The 24023-nt window shown below is 33.9% G+C and overlaps 1 protein-coding gene across 1 annotated transcript in view; it reads left to right on the top strand.

Moving 5' to 3' along the window:
- NBEAL1 (neurobeachin like 1) overlaps positions 1 to 24023 on the top strand; it is a 186418-nt gene that overhangs the window by 143322 nt on the left and 19073 nt on the right. Inside the window, exons 41-46 of the mRNA XM_074299004.1 lie at positions 5202 to 5326; positions 6857 to 6997; positions 12414 to 12544; positions 13707 to 13816; positions 18105 to 18222; positions 22008 to 22105. Coding sequence (XP_074155105.1) covers positions 5202 to 5326; positions 6857 to 6997; positions 12414 to 12544; positions 13707 to 13816; positions 18105 to 18222; positions 22008 to 22105 — 723 coding nt within the window. The remainder of the gene's footprint in view (positions 1 to 5201; positions 5327 to 6856; positions 6998 to 12413; positions 12545 to 13706; positions 13817 to 18104; positions 18223 to 22007; positions 22106 to 24023) is intronic.

The raw sequence follows: 24023 nt of genomic DNA, 5'->3' as shown, positions 1-24023 counted from the left end.
TCCCAGTGTTCCTTCTCTGGGTGTAGTTGTTTCTGTCCATTATTGATCAACTGGAACTGAGTTGCATCTTCTCTATGTTGAAGATATCCACTTCCATCAGAATACATCCTCATATAGTATTGTTGTTGAAGTGTATAATGATCTCCTAGTTCTGCTCATTTCATTCAGCATCAGTTCATGTAAGTCTCTCCAAGCCTCTCTGTATTCATCCTGTTGGTCATTTCTTACAGAACAATAATATTCCATAACTTTCATATACCACAATTTACCCAACCATTCTCCAACTGATGGACATCCATTCATCTTCCAGAAACTGGAAAATGAATGGATGCCCATCAATTGGAGAATGGTTGGGTAAATTATGGTATATGAAAGTTATGGAATATTATTGCTCAGTAAGAAATGACCAGCAGGAGGAATACAGAGAGGGTTGGAGAGACTTAAATCAACTGATGCTGAGTGAAATGAGCAGAACCAGAAGATCACTGTATACTTCAACAACGATACTGTATGAGGATGTATTATGATGGAAGTGGAAATCTTCAACATAAAGAAGATCCAACTCACTTCCAGTTGATCAATGATGGACAGAGGTAGATACACCCAGAGAAGAAACACTGGGAGGGGAATGTAAATTGTTAGCACTAATATCTGTCTGCCCAGGTTGCATGTACCTTCGGATTCTAATGTTTATTGTGCAACAAGAAAATGATATTCACACACATGTATTGTACTTAGACTATATTGTAACACATGTAAAATGTATGGTATTGCCTGTCGTCGGGGGGAGGGAATAAGGGAGGGGGGGTAATTTGGAAAAATGAATACAAGGGATAATATTATAAAATATATATATACATTTTCCAGTTTCTAGCCACTACAAAAAGGGCTGCCACAAACATTTTGGCACATATAGGTCCCTTTCCCTTCTTTAGTATTTCTTTGGGATATAAGCCCAGTAGCAGCAATGCTGGATCAAAGGGTATGCACAGTTTGATAATTTTTGGGGCATAGTTCCAAATTGCTCTCCAGAATGACCAGATTCTTTCACAACCCCACCAACAATGCATCAGTGTCCCAGTTTTCCCACATCCCCTCCAACATTCATCATTATTTGTTCCTGTCATCTGAGCCAATCTGACAGGTGTGTAGTGATATCTCAGAGTTGTCCTAATTTACATTTCTCTGATCAATAGTGATTTGGAACACTCTTTCATATGAGTGGATATAGTTTCAATTTCATTATCTGAGAATTGTCTGTTCATATCTCTTGACCATTTATCAATTGGAGAATAGCTTGATTTCTTATGAATTAGAGTCAGTTCTCTATATATTTTGGAAATGAGACTTCTATCAGAACCTTTAACTGTAAAAATGCTATAGTTGTACCCTTTTTTGTCCTTTGTACCTAACCTATTCCACCGATCAATTAGTCTATTTCTTAGCCAATGCCAAATTGTTTTGGTGACTGCTGCTATATAATATAGCTTTAGATCAGGTACAGCTAGACCACCTTCCTCTGATTTTTTTTTTTCATTAATTCCCTTGAAATTTTTGACCTTTTATTCTTCCATATGAACTTTGTTTTTATTTTTGTAGGTCACTAAAATAGTTTCTTGTGAGTCTGATTGGTATAGCACTAAATAAGTAGATTAGTTTGGGGAGTATTGTCATCTTTATTATATTCGCTTGGCCTATCCACGAGCACTGGATGTCTTTCCAGTTATTTAAATCTGACTTTATTTTTGTGGCTAGTGCCTTGTAATTTTGTTCATATAATTCCTGACTTTTCTTTGATAGATGGATTCCCAAATATTTTGTGCTCTCGACATTTGTTTGGAATGGAATTTCTTGTTGTATCTCTTGCTGTTGCAATTTATTGGTGATGTATAAAAATGCTGAGGATTTATGTGGATTTATTTTGTACCCAGCAACTTGTTAAAGTTGTGAATTATTTCTAATAACTTTTTATTAGAATCTCTGGGGTTTTCTAAGTATACCATCATATTATCTGCAAAGAGTGACAGTTTGATTTCCTCATTATCTACTCTTATTCCTTTAATCTTTTTCTCGACTCTTATTGCCGAGGCTAGCATTTCTAATACAATATTGAATAGTAATGCTGATAGTGGACAACCTTGTTTCACTCCTGATCTTACTGGGAAAGGTTCCAGTTTATTTCCATTACATATTATGCTTACTGACGGTCTTAAATATATGCTCCTGACTATTCTAAGGAATAGTCCATTTTAGTAGGAATGGATGTTGGATTTTATCAAATGCTTTTTCTGCATCTATTGAAATGATCATATGGTTTTTATTAATTTGATTATTAATATGGTCAATTATACTAATAGTTTTCCGAATATTAAACCAGCCCTGCATTCCTGGTATAAATCCTACTTGATCATAGTGTATTATCCTGGGGATGATTTTCTGAAGTTTCACCATTTATCAATTGGGTAATGGCTCCTACTTGTTTAAAATTGACTCAGTTGTCTATGTAATTCAGAAATGATGTCTATAAAAATTTTTTTTCACACTAGTGATTATCAATGTATATTTCTCTTCATCTTATTTTCCCCTTATTTATATCTTATTTTCTCTCTCCTTTCATCCTGTTCATTTACAAAAGTGTTTTGCTTCTGACCTTTACTTCCCCCAATCTTCCCTCCTCCCAACCTTATCCATTTCTCCTTCTACACTTCACTGAGTGTATATTATTCCTTCTGAGCCAATTCCAATAATAATAAAGTTCATGCATCCCCCTCTACTTCCCTCATTTTCCCCTCTCTTCTTTTGGATTTTTTTTTTTAGGTCAGATGATTTATCCCATTCTATCTTTCTCATCCCCCTTCTCCCAGTGCCCTTCTCTTTCTCATCCTTAATTTGATTTTTTTAGATAATCATTCCCATTATATTCAACTCATACCTGTGCCCTTTATCTATGTACCCTCCTTCTAACTGCCTTAATAATGAGAAAGTATTTAGAGTTATAAGTATCATTTCCCCCTATAGGAATATAAACAATTTAACCTTATTGAATCTCTTCTGGATTTATCTTTTCTATTTACCTTTTATACTTCTCTTGAATCTTGTATTTGAAAGTCAATTTTTCTATATGGCTCTGCTCTTTTCATCAGGAATGCTTCATTGCATATCCATTTTTATCCTTGAAATATTGTGCTTAGTTTTGCTGGGTAGATAATTCTTGATAATCCTAGCTTTTTTGCCCTCTAGAATGTCATATTGCTCCAGTCCTTTGATATAGAAGTAGCTAAGTCTTTTTATTACTCTTCACTATATTTGAGTTGTTTTCTTCTAGTTTCTGGCAATATTATTTTTCTCCTTTACGTGGACATTCTGAATTTGGCTATACTGTTCCTGGGAATTTTCATTTTGAGATTTCTTTCAGAAGGTAGTCATTAGATTCTTTTATTTTCTGTCCTGCCCTCTAGTTCTAAAATATCAGGGTACAGCCTTTCCAGTTTTAATTTTTCAAGAATTATTTTCTTCATTGAGCTTTTGCACCTCCTTTTCCATTTGACCAAATCTGTTTGGTAAGGATTTCATTAGATTTTTATACCTCTTTTTCCATTTGGCCAATTCTGCTGTTGAATTTTCACATGTAAGTGTTTTGATATTGTTGTCCTCTTCCAAGTTTATGTTTGAATCTTCCCTTTTTCCATAGTAGTATTCTGTGGTCAGAGTTTGGGTTGGTTTTTTGTTTTGTTTTGTTTTTGCTCATTTTCTAGCCCATTTTGTGAGTTTAACTGTGTTCTTGGGGCACAGGGAGCACTGTCCCAAGCTTCTTGTAGTGGGAGCCAGGGGCATGGTCATTAGCTTTCTATGCTGTGGCCTTTGAGACTGGTGGCTTGCCCAGTATGCTATAGTTTCCCAGCACAGTTGCACCTATGTGCTTGGGGTTCTTGGTCTGGCATTTTGCCTTCTGTACTGGGCTACGACAGCGCAACCTTGGTTTCTGATCTATGATGTGGCTAAGAGCCTCCCAGTGACTTGCCTGGACACCAACTGCACTGGGCTACACTTTCCTTATACCTAAGTAAGAAAGACCTTTTCTGAAGTTCTCCTAAGAAATCTTGTACTAGAAAAATATTTCACATTCTTTTTTTCTGAATTCTGTTGCTCCAGAATTTATTTAGAAACTTGAATTAATGTTGTTTGGAGAGAAACTTGGGAGAACTCAGACAACTTCCTGACTTTTCTCTGCCATTGTGGCTCTTCCCCCTTTTCATTCTAATGCTGCTTTTTAAGGACTTTTTTCAGTGAATTTTTGTATATCTTTTTCCATTTGACCAAGTCTGCTTTTCAAGATATTTTTCTTTTCAGTGCATTTTGTGTCCCTTTTACCATTTAATTTATTCTGTTTATAAAGTGTTTTTATATGCCTCCCTTACCAAATCTGTTGACTCCTATTTCAGGATTTTTTTTTTTTTTTTTTTTTTTTTTTTTTTTTTTTTTTTGCATCATTCTCATTTCTCTTCCCAATTTTTCCTCTGCTGCTCTTGATGTATAAATTCCTCTTCGGTGGCCTGGATATAGCTTTGAGGCTTTGAATATAGCAATTTTGACTTTCATGTCTTTTTCTGAGTTTGTGTTTTGATCTTCTGTGTTACCATAGTAACTTTCTATAATCAGGATCTTTTTTTTTTTTTTTTCCTATTGTATGCTCATTTTCCATAGTATTTCATGACTTTTAACTATACTAAAGTGAAACACTGCTTTCAGAGTGGAGGGGACCATTCTTTGCAACCACTTTAAAGAAATGTACAGTCATATTAATATTGTGAAAGCTTCTTTTCTTCCTTTATTGAAACCCCTTCCCCAGGGATATTACAGGAAATAAAGTTTTCCAATACTAGAGAACTGAATTAATAGATCTTTATTCTATTTACAATACTAGAAAATGAGACAGTTCTTGAAGTTGAAGTTACCTATTTTGTTATTTTTTGGTGAGGCAATTTTGGTGAGTTAAGTGACTTGCCCAGAGTCACATAGTTTATGTGTTAAGTATCTAAGACCAGATTTGAACTCGAGTCCTCCTGACTTCAGGGCTGGTATTCTATCTTCTTCACCGTCTAACTACCCACTAAAGTTACCTTTTTCATAGATATTTGTCATTGCATGTCATTGTGCTGTTTCTCTGGAAAGAAAAATAGTTGTGAATTTTGATTCTCTAGTTTCCTTGGATTCTGCGGGATTATACTTCGGAAAATTTAGATCTCAATAACCCAGCTGTATTCCGAGACCTCTCTAAGCCCATTGGGGCAGTAAATGATAAGAATGCCAAAGATGTGCAAGGAAAGTAAGTGTATTTTCTTTTTTAAAAAAAAACATAAAAGTTTATTTCTATCAGGAGAGCATGTATCTTTCTTCTTTTGAATAATTTATCCATGGTAAATATTAATGAAATATAAGGAGCAGTCTTTCTGGGAACTTTCATTCAGTACTTTGAAGCTACAGGATCAAAAGTAGGGGCTTCTTGAAGATTTTCTTCTTATGCCTTTCGTGATCATTTTATTTAAGAAATCACTTTTTACTTAGTGCCAAAAAAAAGAACTTTTTTTTAGTAGTAATTCTAACGAAGATTCAGTTGTACCTCTCACCACTGACATATAGCTGTATAATGTGCTGATCTGCACTGGTGCAGTATTCTATAACCGTGAAATCACAAGTCTAGTCTTATTTTTTTTCCAGTCCTTAATTTGTTAAGTTTTAAGGTTATCACGGAGCTTTATGTGCATCTTTTCATTTGATCCTCAGAACAACCCTATGAAATAATTCCTACAGATTTCCATTTTGCAGTTGAGGAAACTGAAGTATATGGAACTTAAATTAAGTTGTCCAGTCTCATTTCAGTTAATCTGGGAGACTTGATGTACATACAGATCCACAAATCTGTTGTTGCAATAACGATAGGACTATAGGACTTAAAGGAGTTTTGCAATCTCTGCTACTCAACTAGAACTTAGAATTGAGTTGGAGACCTGTGAGATCATTTAGTCCAGACTTTCATATTACAGATGAAGAAACTGAGACTCAGAAAAGAAATGGGTCTTGTTCAAGGTTACATAGTTATTTATTTGTGGAGCCAACATTTGAATCTCAGTTGTTAAGTAAGGTCCTACCTGAGTGTTTTTCTTTCAACTTGCTGAGAAGTGTCAGATATTTTCATCCGGAGGCAAATTTTGTAATTTTTAGTAAAACATTTTGATGTAAACTTTTGAAAGTCAGAAACATTTTGGACACTTAATGTTGCTTTTACTAAATTAATTTTTTTTTTTTTTTCCCTGACACTGGGATTAAGTGACTTGCCCAGGGTCACACAGCTAGGAAGTGTTAAGTGTCTGAGACCAGATTGGAACTCCAGTCCTTCTGAATTCAAGGCTGGTGCTCTATCCACTGCGCCACCTAGCTGCCCCCTACTAAATTAAATTTTATTACACAAGTTCTTTATATTTATTGTTCATAATAATCTTTGCATAAAGTGTTCCCATTTCCTAATAGGCAGCAATGTATAGAGCACCAGGCTTGGAGTTAGGAAAACCTGATTTCAGATTTGGTCTCAGACATTAACTACCTATGTGATGATGGACAAGTCAATGATCTTTTGTTTGCTCAGTTTCTTTAAATGTAAAATGGGAATAATAATAGCATCTATCTCAAAGGGTTGTTATGAGGATCAAATGAAATAATATTTGTAAAGCAACTTAACACAGTGCCTGAAACATAGTAGGTACTGTGTAAATGCTAGTTATTAATATGGTTGTTATTATATAGATTCACTATTATAAGAAAGTTCCCATAATTAAGTGTAAGGACCTGTCTTTCTCAGATATGAAAACTTTGAAGATCCATTGGGGATTGTTGACAAGTTTCACTATGGTACTCACTATTCAAATCCTGCTGGCGTTATGCATTATCTCATTCGTGTAGAACCCTTCACAACCCTCCATATTCAGCTTCAGAGTGGCAGGTATGTTGTGAGAAAATTATATATCTTTACTACTAATCTTTGTTTTTGGGGGGAGAATATGGTATTCAAATAGGACAAAGTGATTTTCACTCTCTTGTCTTAGATAACATTCCAGTGTCAGTGTCAGTCCAGTCTAAAATTATTCTAGCTAATATAGTTTGTACTAAAAGCAGCCTCGTTTGTGCAAATAACTGTTAAGCAGATCTTTACCTGTATCACCTCATTGTATCTTTCTGATAAATAGCAAATCCAAATAGTCTCTCAGTGGTTTAGAGCTAGATTCTGGGATTTTGCCTAATCTATTTCTTTGCTAGCCTTAGTACATTAAGAGGACTAGGAAAAAGTGGAATAAATAAAATATTGTTACCTTGCAGAAATTAGCTTAAGTAAATTTCTATTGCTCTGATATTGAAATCACATTCTCAGCTACTTTCTTTAAAAAGAAAATAATTTATTTAATATTTTTGGCCAAATATGTGTAAAAATAATTTTTAACATTAAATTTTTAAAGTTTTGAATTCCAAATCCTCTCCCTCCTAAATGAGAAAGCAAACAATTTGATATAGGTTATACATACCTAGTCATACAAAACATATTTCCACATTATTCATGTTGTGAAAGAAAATATAGAACAAAATGGAGAGACTTACATGAACTGATGCTGAGTAAAATGAGCAGGACGAGGAGATTATTATATACTTCAACAACAATACTATATGATGAACAATTCTATTGGACATGGCCCTCTTCAACAATGAGATGAACCAAATCAGTTCCAGTAGAGCAGTAATGAACTGAACCAGCTACACCCAGCGAAAGAACTCTGGGAGTTGACTATGAACCATTACATAGAATTCCCAATCTTTATATTTTTGTCTGCCTACATTTTTGACTTCCTTTACAGGCTAATTGTACACTGTTTCAAAGTCTGATTCTTTTTGTACAGCAAAATAACTGTTTGGACGTGTATATATATATTGTGTTTAACTTATACTTAAACATATTTAACATGTATTGGTCAACCTGCCATCTGGGGGAAGGGATTGGGGGAAGGAGGGGAAAAGTTGAAACAAAAGGCTTTGCAGTTGTCAATGCTGGAAAATTACCTATGCATAAAATTTTTGTAAAAATTAATTAAATTAAATAATTAATTAATTTTTTTAAAAAAGAAAATGTAGAACAAAAACCCCAAGAAAAATAAGGGAAAATTTTTAATAATAACTTTTTATTTTCAAAATAGATATGCAAAGATAGTTTTCAACATTCACCCTTGCAAAACCTTGTATACCAGATTTTCTCCCTGCTTTCCCTCACTCCCTCTCCTAGACAGCAATAATTCAATATATGTTGAATGTGTGCAATTCTACTATACATATTTCTACATTTATCATGTTGCACAAGAATAATTAGATCAAAAAGGAAAAACATAAGAAAAAGACAAAAAAAAACCAAAACAAGGAAACAATAACAAAAGTGATGAAAATTCTATGTTGTAATCCACACTCAGTCCCCACAGCTCTCTCTCTGGGTGCAGATGGTTCTCTAAATTAGAAGTCTATTGACATTTACCTGAATCACCACATTGTTGTAAAGAACCACATCCATCACAATTGATCATCACATGATCTTGTTATTGCTGTGTACAATGTTCTCTTGGTTCCACTCATTTCATTCGACATCAGTTCATGTAAGTCTCTCCAGGTCTTTCTGAAATCATCCTGCTGGTTGTTTCTTACAGAATAATAATATTCCAGAATAGTCATATACCATAACTTATTCAGCCCAACTGATGGGCATCCATTTAGTAAGAAATTTTTTTTAAAAAGTATTCTTCAGTTTACCAGATTCCATCAGTTTTTCTGTCTGGGAATGGATTGCATTTTTCATTATGACTTCTTCAGAATTGTGTTAGTATTATATAACTGAGAATAGCTGTCACTCACAGCTGTACATTGTACATTATTGCTTTTATTATGTACCTTTTTCTTCTGGTGTTGCTCACTTTATTTTATATCAGTTCTTAAAAGTCTATCAAGGTTTTTTTGAGAGCATCTTGCTCATCATTTCTTACAATGGCATAACAGTATTCCATCACAATCATATACCCTAACTTGCTCATTTTCCATTGATGGATATCCCTCCAATTTTTAATTCATTTCCACCACTTAAAAGAGCTGAAATAAAATATTTTTGTATATTTAGATACCTTTCCTTTTTGTTTTCTATCTTTTTGGTATATAGACCTAATAGTGGTATTGTTAGATCAAAGGGTATACACAGTTTGATAATCTTTTGGGCACAGTTCCAAATTGCTTTCCAGAATGGTTAGATCAGTTCCCTCTGAGCCATTTCCAATGACAGTAGGGTTTAAGCACTCCTTCCCACCAACTTCATTTTCTCCCTATTATAAAATTTCTTTTGAGCCTCTTTTTTACCCCATTCTACTTCTCTTATCCTCCTTTTCCTAAAGTCTTTCTCATTTCTTAATTTGATTTCTTTAGATAATCATTCCCATTATATTCAACTCACACCTGTGCCCCTTGTTTAGGTACCCTCCTTATAACTGCACTAATAATGAGAAAGTATAAGAGTTACAAGTATCATTTTGCCCAGTAGGAATGTAAACAATTTAACCCTGTTAAATCCCTTCTGGGATTTTAATTAATTAATTTAATTCTGGATTTCTTTTCTGTTTATCTTTTTTTCTCTCTTTTTTTTTATCCCCTTCTGAGGCAATTGGGATAACTTGCCCAGGGTCATATAGCTAGGACGTATTAAGTGTTCAAGACCACATTTGAACTCAGGTCCTCCTGATTTCAGGGCTGGTGCTCCATCTACTGTACCATCTAGCTGCCCTGCAATAGACCTTTTTTTTTTTTTTTTTTTTTTTTTTTGCAATAGATCTTTCTTATCAACTTTCTCAATTGTCTTAGGCTGGAAAATTGTTTCACCCGGTTTTTTTTTGTGGGTTCTGCCACTCTAAATTTTGTTTTGAGGCATTATTTAAAGTTATTTTGAGGGGAATTTGGGAGAACTCAGTTAAATCCTTGCCATTTTTCTGCCATATTGTCTCCACTTCATGATCACCATACTTCTTATCTTTTCTTAATGATCCTAAAAACCCCAATTTTTATCTAAATCTTTATTATATCTTAATAATGAATGCTTAATTGCCTACTTTTATCTCTGAACCCCTTTTCATCCCACTTTCTTTTTCCTCTTCAGTATTGAATTGGGTTTCTAAGCTTAGTTCCAAACATTTGTTCTCTAAATTGTATTCAGAATCTCTTTCCAAGTGTTTTCTTGTTCTCTCTCCTTTTATCTTTGTTGTTGTTGTTGAGTCATTTCAGTCATATCTAACCCTCTGTGACTCTATTTGGATTTTTTTCTTGACAAAAAATACTGGAGTGGCTTGCCATTTCCTTCTACAGTTCATTTTACAGATGAGGAACCGAAGTAGACAAGGTAAAGTTATTTGCTGGAGGTTGCACAAGTAATTAGTATCTGAGGACAGATTTGGCCTCAAATCCTCCTGACTTCAGGGATTGTTCTCTATCCACTGTGCCACCTGGTTACCCTCTCCTTTTATCTATCAATCATTTGTTTCTTTAATTGGGTAACTATACAAAAATAATCATAATTTAGTTATCTTCTAGAATATGACAAAAAGGGAATAATAATTTATCCAAATATTTTATAAGCATCTATTTAGCACTCGGTCTTTGTGTCTCAAGAGTCCCTAAAAATTAAGTCTCTTTCAAATGTATCCTTTGAAGCTTCATCTTGTGTCCTTCTTTTCATTTTCTCTCTCTTAGACTGCTAGGTGGTATAGTTGATAGTTGTGGATTTAGGAGGCTCTGAATTCAGATTTGGCCTCAGTGACTTTACTAGCTGTGTCCACTGGTCTTAACATCTGTTTGCCTCAGTTTCACAAGTTTAAAATGGGTATAAGAGCACCTACCTTGCAAACTTGTTGTGAGGATCAAATGAGATAATTTTGTAATGTGCCTGATACATTGCAGACACTTTATAAGTGCTAGGTATTATTATATGTCCCCTCGTTATGGATGATTTCATTAATTCCCATATTAGTTCTTATCTTTGTATACATGATTACTAAATTAAATTATCTTAAGTCCCATTGCTACATCATCAATTAGTTGCCTATTAGATGTCTCCAATTGTATGGCCTATGGCTATCTACAGCTTAATATGTCCCAAATAGAATCATTATCTTTCCAACTCTCATCACTTTACCTGTGTCCTTCCAGTAATCCATTCTTAATTTTATAATATTCCTGCCTCTTTGTCTCCCTTAATTTCTGTAGCTATCCATTTGCTAGAATTTGCCCTTTTTACTTCCACAGCATTTTTTTCCCCATATTGCCTTGTTATAGTGCAGGATATTTTCAGAATTTTCAACACCATAATTAGTCAAGTTTTCTGAATCCCTTAGATCAAATAAATAAGCATGGAAACTGTGTAATGAAACTAGCTACCAGCATATCCTCTTTTATAGAGCATAGTCTTGCTTCTCTAAGCTTTAGAGAATCCTGAAAGATTAAATGAGATGGAAAAAAATGACTTCTGCCCCTTCTTTATCAAGCAAGAATTTGAAGGACCTGCTAGATTATATTTCTAACCCATCCTACCTTTCTGTATGCTCTAAAATGTCCAAAAAGAAAATCAGTGTATCAGATGGTACAGAGCCCAACCACAAAGGAAACTAGTTGCAAAACTGCTTATTTGCTTCCATCTTCACTTCTGTGGATGTGAATTTATGAAAATTTTCAAGTGGGACAGATTAATTCAAAATGCATATCATATCTATTCACCAAATTAAATTTTTTTTTCAAATCTGTTTACATATGTATCTGAAAGATGAGATTATCTGTTTCTTTAAAATAGAAATAAAAATGAAAAAATTAGAAAATTAAGGATTTAAGAATTCTGCTCATATCTAATGAATGTAATTTACTAATGAGATTTTTATTTTTCTCCGTGTTTCAAGTCAATAATATACTTGTTTAAACACGTAGATGCATGGTTTCCAAAAATTTCTCATTATTAACTAATATTTTCTAATGACTTTTAGCTTACTAAAGATGCTTATTTTCTTTGGAAAATGCCTCTTCAGAATATATTCTAGATTTTTGTTTCATATGATTTAGTTTTGAAATATTTTAATTATGTTGACTTAATAATGAAAATTCAGTATTGAGAATTGATCAAGGAAACAAGAAAGATAAAGGAGGCAAATCATAAAAAACAAAACAAAACACCATTTTCTTAGATATAAGCATAGACCAGAAGCAAAGAAAAAAGGTTTCAGACTTTTTTTTAATTAAAAACATCATTTTTAATGTTTTGAATAAGGTGGTGTTTAAGGTGGTGTTCTCTCCATCCTTATATACAGGTTTGATTGTGCAGATCGACAGTTCCATTCTATCCCTGCTACCTGGCAGGCCCTCATGGATAATCCATATGATGTGAAAGAGCTTATTCCTGAGTTCTTCTACTTTCCAGAGTTCTTGGAAAATCAAAATCGTAAGATTTCACAAATTAAAAAGTTAAGATTTTGGCCCCTTTTGAACACAGTAGCAAGGAGTTTGAAGTATTTTTGACCAGGAAAAACATTCCTTTCCTGAACATTTTGTCAACTGAAACCTCATTCTTTCTATGACTTATTTTTGGAGAAGCTGATAAAATCTATCCTTGTGTTTAACTCCTAGCACAATGCTTTAAGTAACAGAAGTTAGGTTGTTTGAACTTGGTGAGAGAGATCATTGTTTAGGTGACATTCATCTGAGAATATGTGTAAAGATATCTGCTTCTTTCTCTTGGTACTCTTTCCTTGCCTTGAATAGGCATGAAAAAAAGAGAGAGCACATAGAATATCTATACAAAATGAAGATAATTTTATAAATTCGCTGTATTTATATATTTTTTTTTTTAAATAAAATTAGTTTGTAAGATGAGATGGGTTTGGGCTTGAGGCATAGTGTTGTAGAAAGAATGTTAGAACAGACTTTAGGAATCTTAGGCTGTAATGATATTTTAAAATAATTTATATTTATATAGTCCTTTATTATCCTTATTGTTTTGATAAGCATTTGCTCATTTGATTCTCCTTAAAGATGGCTTTGGTAGAATGATTTCTGAAAGTCTTTGAGTTTGTAAAGTACAAAGTACCAAAAAGAATTTTTTGAGTGAGTTACATGCCTTACCCATCAGAAGAAATCCATTTCTCTTATTTTGATTATAAGAAAGAACACTTAAGGAAAATATTATTAGTAATATTAATTTGAAGCGTCAGCAGGAGAACTTACATTCATTTTTCTCATCAGTCTAATTCATCAGATTTCTAATTTATTTCATAACTCTTAGTTATTTCAGCCTTTTTAAATAGTGAAATAACCAATTTATAATTTGATTTATATAATAGCCACAGTTTTCATATGTCAATTTCTAAAATGAAATCCATTCAAGAAAAATATTTTTCTTTGTTGAATATACTGTTAGGACAAAATGCATTCTAGTTTAGTTCTAAAGAAACTAGTTTTCTATTGACTCACTCACTTTATATCAATGAGAAAAAGAACCCAAAACAACCCAGTATCATATTTAGATCTCAATTAGAATGGGGCTTATTTTTCTTTACTGACATTCCTTTTTTAATTACTTTATTTTTCTCTGTTATCTATAATAGATTTTAATTTAGGGCGCCTACAAATCTCTAAAGAATTAGTAAATGATGTGGTTCTCCCCAAATGGGCTAAGTCTGCTGAAGATTTCATCTATAAACATAGGAAAGCTCTGGTAAGAATTCTCTAAATGTTATTAACCTTTTTGGTCCAATATGTGTCTAAAGGTATATTCTTATTTGTAAATTTCTTGAAGGCAAAGGCGTTTTTGTTTTTCTTTTTATATCTGTAGTGCCTTGTAAATTGTCATGAAGTATAGTAAATGCTCATAAATGGCTTGTTGAATTAAATCAGATTCTCATTGTCTCATTTGGGGGTCTTTATCGAATAACAGAACTGAAGTATAATACAGTCTTCAAAAAATAACTTCTGTACAATTACTTTCATGTCTCTTCCTTTGCTTTTATCCAGAGGAACTTGAAATACAAACATGTGCCAGTTAGCTTTTGAGAAAATGTCAATTTTCTTAGGGTATTTTATTTTTAAGGACAGCTCTAGCATATAGTACAATGAAGAAGTTTAATGATTAATTTTCTAGTTGTTCATGAGTAATAAGATTATGGTGATCTGTTGATTGCTTGTAATAATTTCTCATGCAGTGGACATACTTTCCATACTTGGATGGAAAGTGTGATGTCATCATTGTGAGCACTTCATGCACAGGTACTGATCAGAAGCTATTTATACCTTTTGTTCCTGTCTGATCCTTATTCATGTCTTCTTATAAATCATTTCCCTTCCAGGGGACCTATCTCATGTGCTAGGGGTCTTACCTCATAATTCCTTGAAAGAATTTGTTGAATTTGGTACTCTTGTATGTCTGAAATCATATTCTGTGACTTAACAGTTGGTTTAAGGGAGAATGGCCCAAAAAAATTAAGTTGGAAAATAAGGTTCAGGAAGAAGGGAGTGCAGTAGATTAAAGGCAACTAAAGAAGCCTTAATCTTATATATTGCAAATTATTTTTTCAGGAAGTTAAAAAAAGGATCATTTTATGGGGAGTAGCAGGAAGTATTTGATTAAAACTTTTTGACTCATGGTTTTTGTATCAATAGCCAAACAACTTCTCAGAGTGAAGATCAAAATTAATACCAATTAGAAAAAAGAAGAAAGATGAAAAGCTAAAGTATGTATTTAAAATAGCTCCCACTTAGCTTTTAAATAAGCCATTGATGTCAAAAGAGATGACATGGTGCGCTGTTAGCTACAGAATAAGAAAGATCTAGTATCATGAGTTACTTCCTTCCCCCAAAAGCATGGAAACAACCTTAGCCAACAATTACTTGTTCTCCTTGACAGTGATGCTGATTTATAGTATTTTAAAGTTTGCAAAGTGCTTGACATATAGTAAGTAACTCATTTGATCTTAAAAAAAAAAAAAATCCTTTGTGTTAGTTAATATCACTCTCATTTTACAGAAGACTCTGAGACCAAAGAAGCTAAATGATTTGCCCAAGCAGACAGCAGTGTATAAGAAAAAAATTCAAATTCATATTCCCAATTCCAAGTGTAGTGCTTTATTCCTCTGTCATTTCTTTGATGTGTAGAGAGATGTGACAGTCAAAAGCAGCAGAGATTTAGAAAATAATTTTGTTTATAATATCTTGCAATGAAGAAGAGGAATGATTTTGAGCAGCCCTATCTCATTAGACAGATAAAAATCACAGACAGGTGATAAAAAATATTTATGAAAACCTTGATGAGAGACCTCTCATCAAGCCATCACTTGCATTTAATGTTGAAAGTAGAACTAGAGTAATAATGAGTTATTAACAATGAGTTAATACATGGAAGTGATGTATAAAAAATAACTGCAATAAACACTTTTTTGCAGACAGTGATCACATTTGTACTTTAAAAATCACAGTCTCTAATATGCAGCCTGAACAAATAGAAAGGCCCTCAGGAATGCAAAGATGGGAATTGTAAGTGAATTAAGCAAGTATATAAAGAGAGAATCCGTTTTTAGAGTGTTGAAAGATTGACTCTCAAGATGTATCTATACTTTTAAATTTCTTAGCCTCCTGAAGCTGATTACTATTAGCTATAAAGTGAAAGGATGGTGACCTCTCAGGTCTTTTTTCACTCTTAAGTATTTGACCCCAAATAAATATGATAGATGAGAGGGAAGCAGGAAGGGAATATAAGCATTTACTAAGTGCTTTCAGTGCCAACATTGGGCTAGGTGTCTTTATAAATATTATCTTATCTGATTCTCACAACTACCTTGTGAAGTAGGTGCTATTATTATCCCCATTTTACAGTTGAGGAAATGAAGTGTCTTGTCTAGGGCCATACAGCTGAGGCTGTATTTCATCTTAAATTATTTCATCTTAAGTCTTCCAATCTATTGGCCTATCCAGCTCTCCCCCAGCTGCCAGCAAGCCTTTATTAAGTGTCTCATATGTGCTGTTCTTTGTGCTAAGCTCTGGGGAGACAAAGGCAGAAAGAATCCTTGCTCTCAGAGAGCTCAGAGTGAAATGTATGAAGTCAGCATGCAAACAACTAACAAATTACATATAGGATAAAAAGAGATTATCTCCAGAGGGAAAGCACTGTTATTCAGGAGAACCTGGAAAATCTTGTAATAAAAGATGTTTTAATTGAGACTTGAAGTAAGCTAAGGAGGCATGGATGTGAGGAAGGAAGAGAATTCCAAGAATGGGCCATAGCTATGAGTTATGAGATGGAGTATCTTGTGCAAGGAACTTCAAGAAGGCCAGAGTCACTGCACTATAGAGTTCCAAAATCACAAAACTCACTAGTTACTAGTGGAAAAAGGCAGGTAAATAAATACTAGTGATAACAATAGATCTACATACTTACTTTTCTTAAAAACTTTGTGAGGATTATCTATACAACCAAGCCATTCTTGATGAGACCTTCATCAAGATTTTTGAGAAGCATCTGACTAATAAAACAAGAGATCTTACATTTACAATCACACAATTAGCTGAAATATACAGATAGTATATTATGCTACTATGCTCAGAATTTATTATTTAAAAAGCATTTGGTATACTAAAACATTGCCTTAAGGCTTCTCTCTGAACAAGGTGTCTTTCATGCATATCATTCAGTCATCAGCATTTTTTAAGCATTAAACTATATGCGGGCAATTGGCTAAGTATTCAGAAAGTAAATACATAATTTTAATGACTCCTACCCTCAGTGAGCTTACATTCTAATGTGGGAAACAACTTGTACACATAAGTATATACAGAATGTATACAAATTGAATAAAAGGTAGATTTGGGAAGGGTGTACAATAAGTCACACACACAAAAAAAAGCTTTTTATAAAAGGGAGCAAATGAGCTGTTTCATAGAAAACTGTGGATTCTAAGAGGTGGAAGTGAAATATGAGGAAGACATATGGAAAAATATTACACATTGATGGGTTTTCAGAACAGTCAGTCAGCAAGCATTTATTAAATGCCTACTATGTGCTAAGTGTGCTAAGACAGGTGGTTACAAAGAAAGGCAAAAAGCAGACTTTACTTTCAAGGAACTCGCAGTCTGATAGGGAAGACAAGATACAAATAACAAGATAAGGAAGGGATTAATTGGGGGTAGTCTAACAGAGAAACTGAAATTAAGGAAGAAAAACTTATAAAAGTTCTTCTTGTAGAAATGAGACCTTAGCCTTGACAGAAGAAACTCCAGGAGATGGAGAGGAGGAGGGAGAGAGATCTAAGCATGGGGGAGAACCAGAGAAGACTCCTGGAATTGAAACATGGTCAAGAGTATGAGAAATAGTAGGGGAGTGGAGGAGGGTGAGGAATAAAAAGACTCCTGAATAGATAGTCTGAAGCCAGGGCTTAAAGGGTTTTAAAAGTCAAACACAGGATTTTATATTTGATGAGAGGGTTGGTTATGGGGGGGGTGTTGCAATTGGTTGAATAGGATCAGGGGAAAGGAAAAGGTAGGTGACACAGTTAGACCTGTGCTTTAGGAAGATCTAGAAATGGGTCAGAAAGGAAGGAGACTAAGAGCCAGGAAACCCATCAGCAAGTTTCTACCGCAGTCTAGGGGAGAGGTGATGGGGCCTGCAGGCCTCAGGGCTTGGCAGTGTCAGAATAGAGAGGGTAGGATGTGTTCCAGAGAGATGTTGAAGTAGGAAAGGATAGCAGCTTGATGGTGCTGTAGCTATTACCCTTTCCTTTCCTCTCCCACTTCACCCACATCATTCTGGATGGACAAGACTTCATCATATCTTTATTTCCCAAGCCTTTCTTTTTTAATTTAATAAGTGGGGATTTGTCTAACCCATGTATAACTTGTGAATGTAACATATTAGGAGTCACAAATGGGGATTTTCATCTTGATTTCTAAATATGATGTGTAATTTTATTTACAAAGTGGAAAATATTTATTGTTAATATAAGTTATTCCTGTCTTAGGAGTCAGAGTATGTTTCTGCTCATCTTCATGAATGGATAGATCTAATTTTTGGCTATAAACAAAGGGGTCCAGAAGCAGTGGAAGCACTCAACGTTTTCTACTATTGTAGTTATGAAGGTATAAATTTTAATACTTTCTTTTTTGTGATATGAATGACTAGAAGCATTATTTGAAAAAGTTTTGAATATATTTCTATTTTGTATTTGAACTTAACATTAACTTTGCAACCTAATATACAAAAATGTAATTTTGGCTTTTGTTTATTTTTCCCTTTATATTAAAGACCAAAATGTGGAGTTTTAGCCAGATGGGTTCAGTCCTGCAAAATAAACCCTAATCAAAAGAGTCCTGCATGCAGAATCATATAGGACTATTCAAAATAAGGTTCTTGAGACAGATAAGTAGCACAGAAAATATAGCATTGACATTAGAGTCAGAAGGATCTGAGTGCAAATTTGGCTTCAGATATTTGACACTTACTACTCTGTGACCTTGGGCAAATTACTTAAATCCAGTTGCCTTGCAGAAAATACAAAACTAAATCAAACCAATCCCCCCTCCCCTCAAACAAACAAAGAAAAAGACACAAAAAATAAAAATAAAACCAAACCAAAACAAAACAAAGAGCCTGGAAATCTATAAAAGCTTTTTTTTTTTTTTTAAATTTATCATTTAGTTACAAATAATATTATATTTGAATTCTTTCTTACTTCTGACTAGATAGATCCATTTAAAGATACAGTTTAGAGCATAACAACTTAGTTTTGCTAAATTTGAAAGAAACTAGATCTAAGCCTTGGGCAAAAATCATTTATAATATTCAACACTTGCATATTTAAGTTTTGTAAAGCATTTTGTGTATATTATTTCATTTGAATGAATGAAAAAATGATTGCGTGTTTACAATGTGGCCAGATTGTGCATACAAATAGAAAAAGCTAGATAGCCACAGCTCTTAAGAAGCTCACATTCTAATTGAGAAACAACATTTAAAAGAAATTTTATTATAGGAAAGATGGAAAAGCCCAGATGTCCTAAGTATTTAGTTGTAAGTAAATGGCAAGATTTCAAGGGTTCTTAGATTTTATCAGTAGGTCAGATGACAGTGCCAAAAATCTGCAGGCAGTAAGGCAATGAAGATCAAGTCTGATAGTTTTTCACCTCATCAGAATGAATAGCTGATGCCTGTGCTCTCATCCAAGCTGTATGAATAGTCAGGGTACCTCTGTGAATTCAGAGAGTGAATTCCACTTCTGAGAGTGGATGAAAGAGGAAAGTAGAAGGTAATAAGACATACTTAAATGGTAAGACCCTTACCCCAATCCACCTTCCTCTAATTTTTATAACTCAATTAAGTTATACTACTATAGATGTTACTACCCCCATCTTATGGATGAAAGAACTAAACCTCAAAAAGGTTCTGCGATTTACTCAGTTATTCAGATAAAAAGTATCAGAAGTAAAATTTAAATCCAGATCTATCTTGACTCCAGATCACATATTCTTATCTTCTTATCCCACATTAAAGCCAGTAGTTCTAAAAGCTTTGAATAATATTTATTGGTGATTTTAAAATATGGACAGGGCCTTTCTGTATACTTGTAAATAAGCAAGAAGTTTTCTTGGGGACCATAATTTATCAATATTGAGATAATAAGAACCTAGCTTTTACTGAACTTTCTTCTTTTTTTTTTTCCCCCTTTTTCTGAGACTGGGGTTAAGTGACTTGCCCAGGGTCACATAGCTAGGAAGTGTTAAGTGTCTGAGACCAGATTTGAACTCTGGTCCTCCTGACTTCAAGGCTGGTGCTCTATCCACTGCGCCACCTAGCTGCCCCCTTGAACTTTCTTTTTCTCTTTTACCTCATGTGTATGTGAAGATTGATAATGATATCTGTAGTGCCTCTGAATATATGTTAAGAAAACCACATAGATTGAAATGTGCAGTAGTGATATTTTATTTTTCAGAGTGCTAAAATAGCATTTTTATGGCATCCTGAGGGATTTGTATGTTCTGTGAGGAAGCTATTCTCTTCTAATTAAATTGCTTCCTCTTAGTAGCCCTGTTACTCTCAAAAATCTTCCAGGAATATCCTATACTTTACCATTGGGGCATATTAAATACTTGTTCCAAAAAACAGCAATTAAACTCTAATATGTACCTCCCTTTGAAATCTCTGACATACACTAAATAATTTAGTTGATAAGATATATACAGCAGTTGTTTATTCAGCACCTACTATGTAGCAGACATTGTGCAAGATACTTGAACTATAAGAAGCAAATGAGACAGTCTCTTAAGGAGTTTACATCTTCTAGCCTCTAACGCTGGATGTCTCTGTTTCACATGACTTACATCTCCCATTCTTTATACCTGGACACTTACTCTCTAACATCATATATATGTTGGGTTGATGGTTCTTTTGGTTATTCTCCACAATCACTTTTTTTGGCTATTCACTAAATTTGAAAAGACAATAACTAATCCAAAATCCTTAATATTTTCACAATAAACAAAACATAATTTTTTAATTAAAAAATTTTTTGACAAAATCCATTTTTCTGAGAAACAAAATCTCAGATTACTAGAATTTTTTTTCTACAGTATCATATGATAATAATATTTAGTCTGCAGAAATCTCCTAGCCCAATCTCATTTTACAAATGAGGAAACTGGGATCAAGGGAGATCAAATGACCGGAGTTGTCCGGGTAAGTAAGCCTCAGGGGTAGCATTTGAACCCAGATCCTCTGACTCCAAGCTCATTCCTTTTTCTATTCTACATTTAAATATGAAGAGCTATGGATATATTTCTTCCTAAGATCTACAGTTTATATAGAACAGCTTTTTAAATGAAGGTCAGTAAGCTTTACTTTCAAATTTTGTTTCAATTCAGCAGCCATTAAAGCATTTACTTTACACAAGCCCTTGTGTTAGATGACAGAGCAAAGGCAGAAACAAAATAACCCCTTTTCTGATGGATCTTCCATTCTCCTGGGAGAATACCAAATATACAAAAGCATATACAAAGTAATTTCAAGGAGGTGGCCGTGCTAATAATTAGTGCTTCAGAAAGAAGCCTACTTCTGAACTGGGCTTTAAAGGAAACTAAGATTTCTAAAAAATAGAGAAGAGAAGAAAGTACATTCCAGATAAGAGAGAGAGGGAGGAGCTCTACAAAGATGGAGTGTTATTATGAACAGCCATTTGGCCACCTTAATTGGAATAGAGGATGGGAACAGAGGTAAAATGCAAAATAACCTTGCCTGTTTTGTAGTTGTAAAGTTTTGTTTGTTTTTTTTTTTAACATAATATAAGAAATTACACTGGGATCTTTCTTCAGTATGGATGGGACAGATCATGATGGGATCAATATCCCTTCCAGTAGTGCAGATCATAAAACATATGCACTTTTTTCTCCTTTTTGTCCCATAAATTATCCACAGAAACTACTTCTTTAAAGCTCCTGATACTGTAATTATACCAAAAATTGGAACACATGAGAGCTGTCCTTTGGTTATCTCTTTCTTTCATTATGTGACCAGCCAGTTACAAATTTCCGTGGTGATTCTTTACTTTCACATATTGCTAAGCAGGGTTGGTGTTCAGAGAAAGCATGAGAGGAAGCTTCAAAAGAGACACCTATTGAGGGTAGTTTTTGGTGGAGAGAGGAAAAACAGAAACCAGATGTTTTAGGGTAGACTTCCCAGGGTTCTTAGAAATAGTAAAAGTAAGCAAGATTATTCTTCACCATTTCAAATGTGACCTATTGACAGTATGATAAGTGCTGTATTGAAGGGCTCATAATATTTCAGATAACATGAATTTAGAAATCTGTGTCAGTGTTTATTTTTTGCCTCTATTTTTATTTTTATTTTATTTTTTTACTTTTCATGGCTTTAGGAGCAGTGGATCTTGATGCCTTAACAGATGAAAAAGAAAGAAAAGCTTTAGAAGGAATGATAAACAATTTTGGGCAAACACCTTGTCAGTTATTAAAGGTAAATTATTAATAAGTTATTGACATTAGGAAGTATCAAAATTTGAATTGCCAAAGATTGACATTATATATGTTTTGAGAGTCTTGTATTTTTTTTTAAATAGTTTTTATTTACTAGATATATGCATGGGTAATTTCACAACATTGACAGTTGCCAAACCTTTTGTTCTAATTTTTCCCCTCCTTCCTCCCCCTCCCCCCCGGCAGGTTGACCAATACATGTTCAATATGTTAAAGTATAAATTAAATACAATATATGTATACATGTCCAAACAGTTGTTTTGCTGTACAAAAAGAATAGAATTTGAGATAATATACAATTAGCCTATGAAGGAAATCTAAAATGCAGGCAGACAAAATTAGAGGGATTGGGAATTCCATGCAGTGGTTCATAGTCATCTCCCAGAGTTTTCCCCCTGAGTAGAGCTGGTTCAGTTCATTACTGCTCTATTGGAACTGATCTGGTTCATCTCATTGTTGAAAATGGCCTCATCCATCAGAACTGATCATCATATAGTATTGTTACTGAAGTATACAATGATCTCCTGGTCCTGCTCATTTCACTCAGCATCAGTTCATGTAAGTCTCTCCAGGCCTTTCTGAAATCATCCTGTTGGTCATTTCTTAAAGAACAATAATATTCCATAATATTCATAAACCACAATTTATTCAGCCAATCTCCAATTGATGGGCATCCACTCAGTTTCTAATTTCTGGCCACTACAAAGAGGGTTACCACAAACATTCTTGCACACACAAGTCCCTTTCCCTTCTTTAAGATCTCTTTGGAATATAAGCCCAGTAATAGCACTGCTGGGTCAAAGGATATGCACAGTTTGATAACTTTTTGAGCATAGTTCCAAATTGCTCTCCAGAATGGCTGGATGTATTCACAATTCCACCAACAATGTATCAGTGTCCCAGTTTTCCCACATCCCCTCCAACATTCTGCATTATCTTTCCCTGTCTTTCTAGCCAATCTGACAGGTATGTAGTGGTATCACAGAGTTGTCTTAATTTGCATTTCTCTGATAAATAATGACTTAGAGCATCTTTTCATATGACTAGAAATAGTTTCAATTTCTTTATCTGAGAATTGCTTGTTCATATCCTTTGACCATTTATCAATTGGAGAATGGCTTCTTATAAATTAGAGTCAATTCTCTATATATTTTGGAAATGAAGCCTTTATCTGAACCTTTGATTGTAAAAATGTTTTCCCAATTTATTGTTTCCCTTCTAATCTTATTTGCATTAGTTTTGTTTGTTCAAGAACTTTTCAATTTGATATAAACAAAGTTTTCCCAGCAAAAGATGGCTACTTTTAGGCTTACAATGTTTTTGTAAATTTTTCATTATCCTCTAAAGAAGTTTGTTTACGTGTCAAAAGAGATGTCCCCCTTTTGAATACCATTTAAATTTAAGTTGGGTTTAGTCAGTACTTGAATTAAATTTAAAGTTGAACTTAAATTTGTTTTTTGGACAACCAGCTACTTTGTGATCAATAATGATCTTTAGTTCTTCTTTGGACATAAATTCATTCCTCTTCCACAGGTCTGAGAAGTAAACTATTCTATGTTCCTCTAATGTATTTATAGAGAGTCTTGTATTTTTAAGCTCTTATTCCACAAGACCATTTCAAACACTGGGGGGAAAAAATTATAGTACTGCAGCATTATGCAATAGTTGCAGAAGTGGCACAGTGGATCTGGAGTCAAGAAAACTCATCTTCCTGAGTTCAAATCTGACCTCAGACACTTATTGATTTTGTGACTCTGGGCAAGTCAGTTAATCCTGTTTCCTTCAGTTTCCTCATCTGTAAAATGAGCTGGAGAAGGAAATAGCAAACTTTCTGGTATCTTTGCCAAGAAAACCCAAATAGGATAACAGTCAGACATAATTGAATATTACGATATTAT

This window comes from Sminthopsis crassicaudata, chromosome 3, assembly GCF_048593235.1.
Source record: "Sminthopsis crassicaudata isolate SCR6 chromosome 3, ASM4859323v1, whole genome shotgun sequence".
Lineage (NCBI taxonomy): Eukaryota > Metazoa > Chordata > Mammalia > Dasyuromorphia > Dasyuridae > Sminthopsis > Sminthopsis crassicaudata.
The sequence above is the reverse complement of the archived record's forward strand: the minus strand, read 5'-3'. Positions and strand labels throughout refer to the sequence as shown.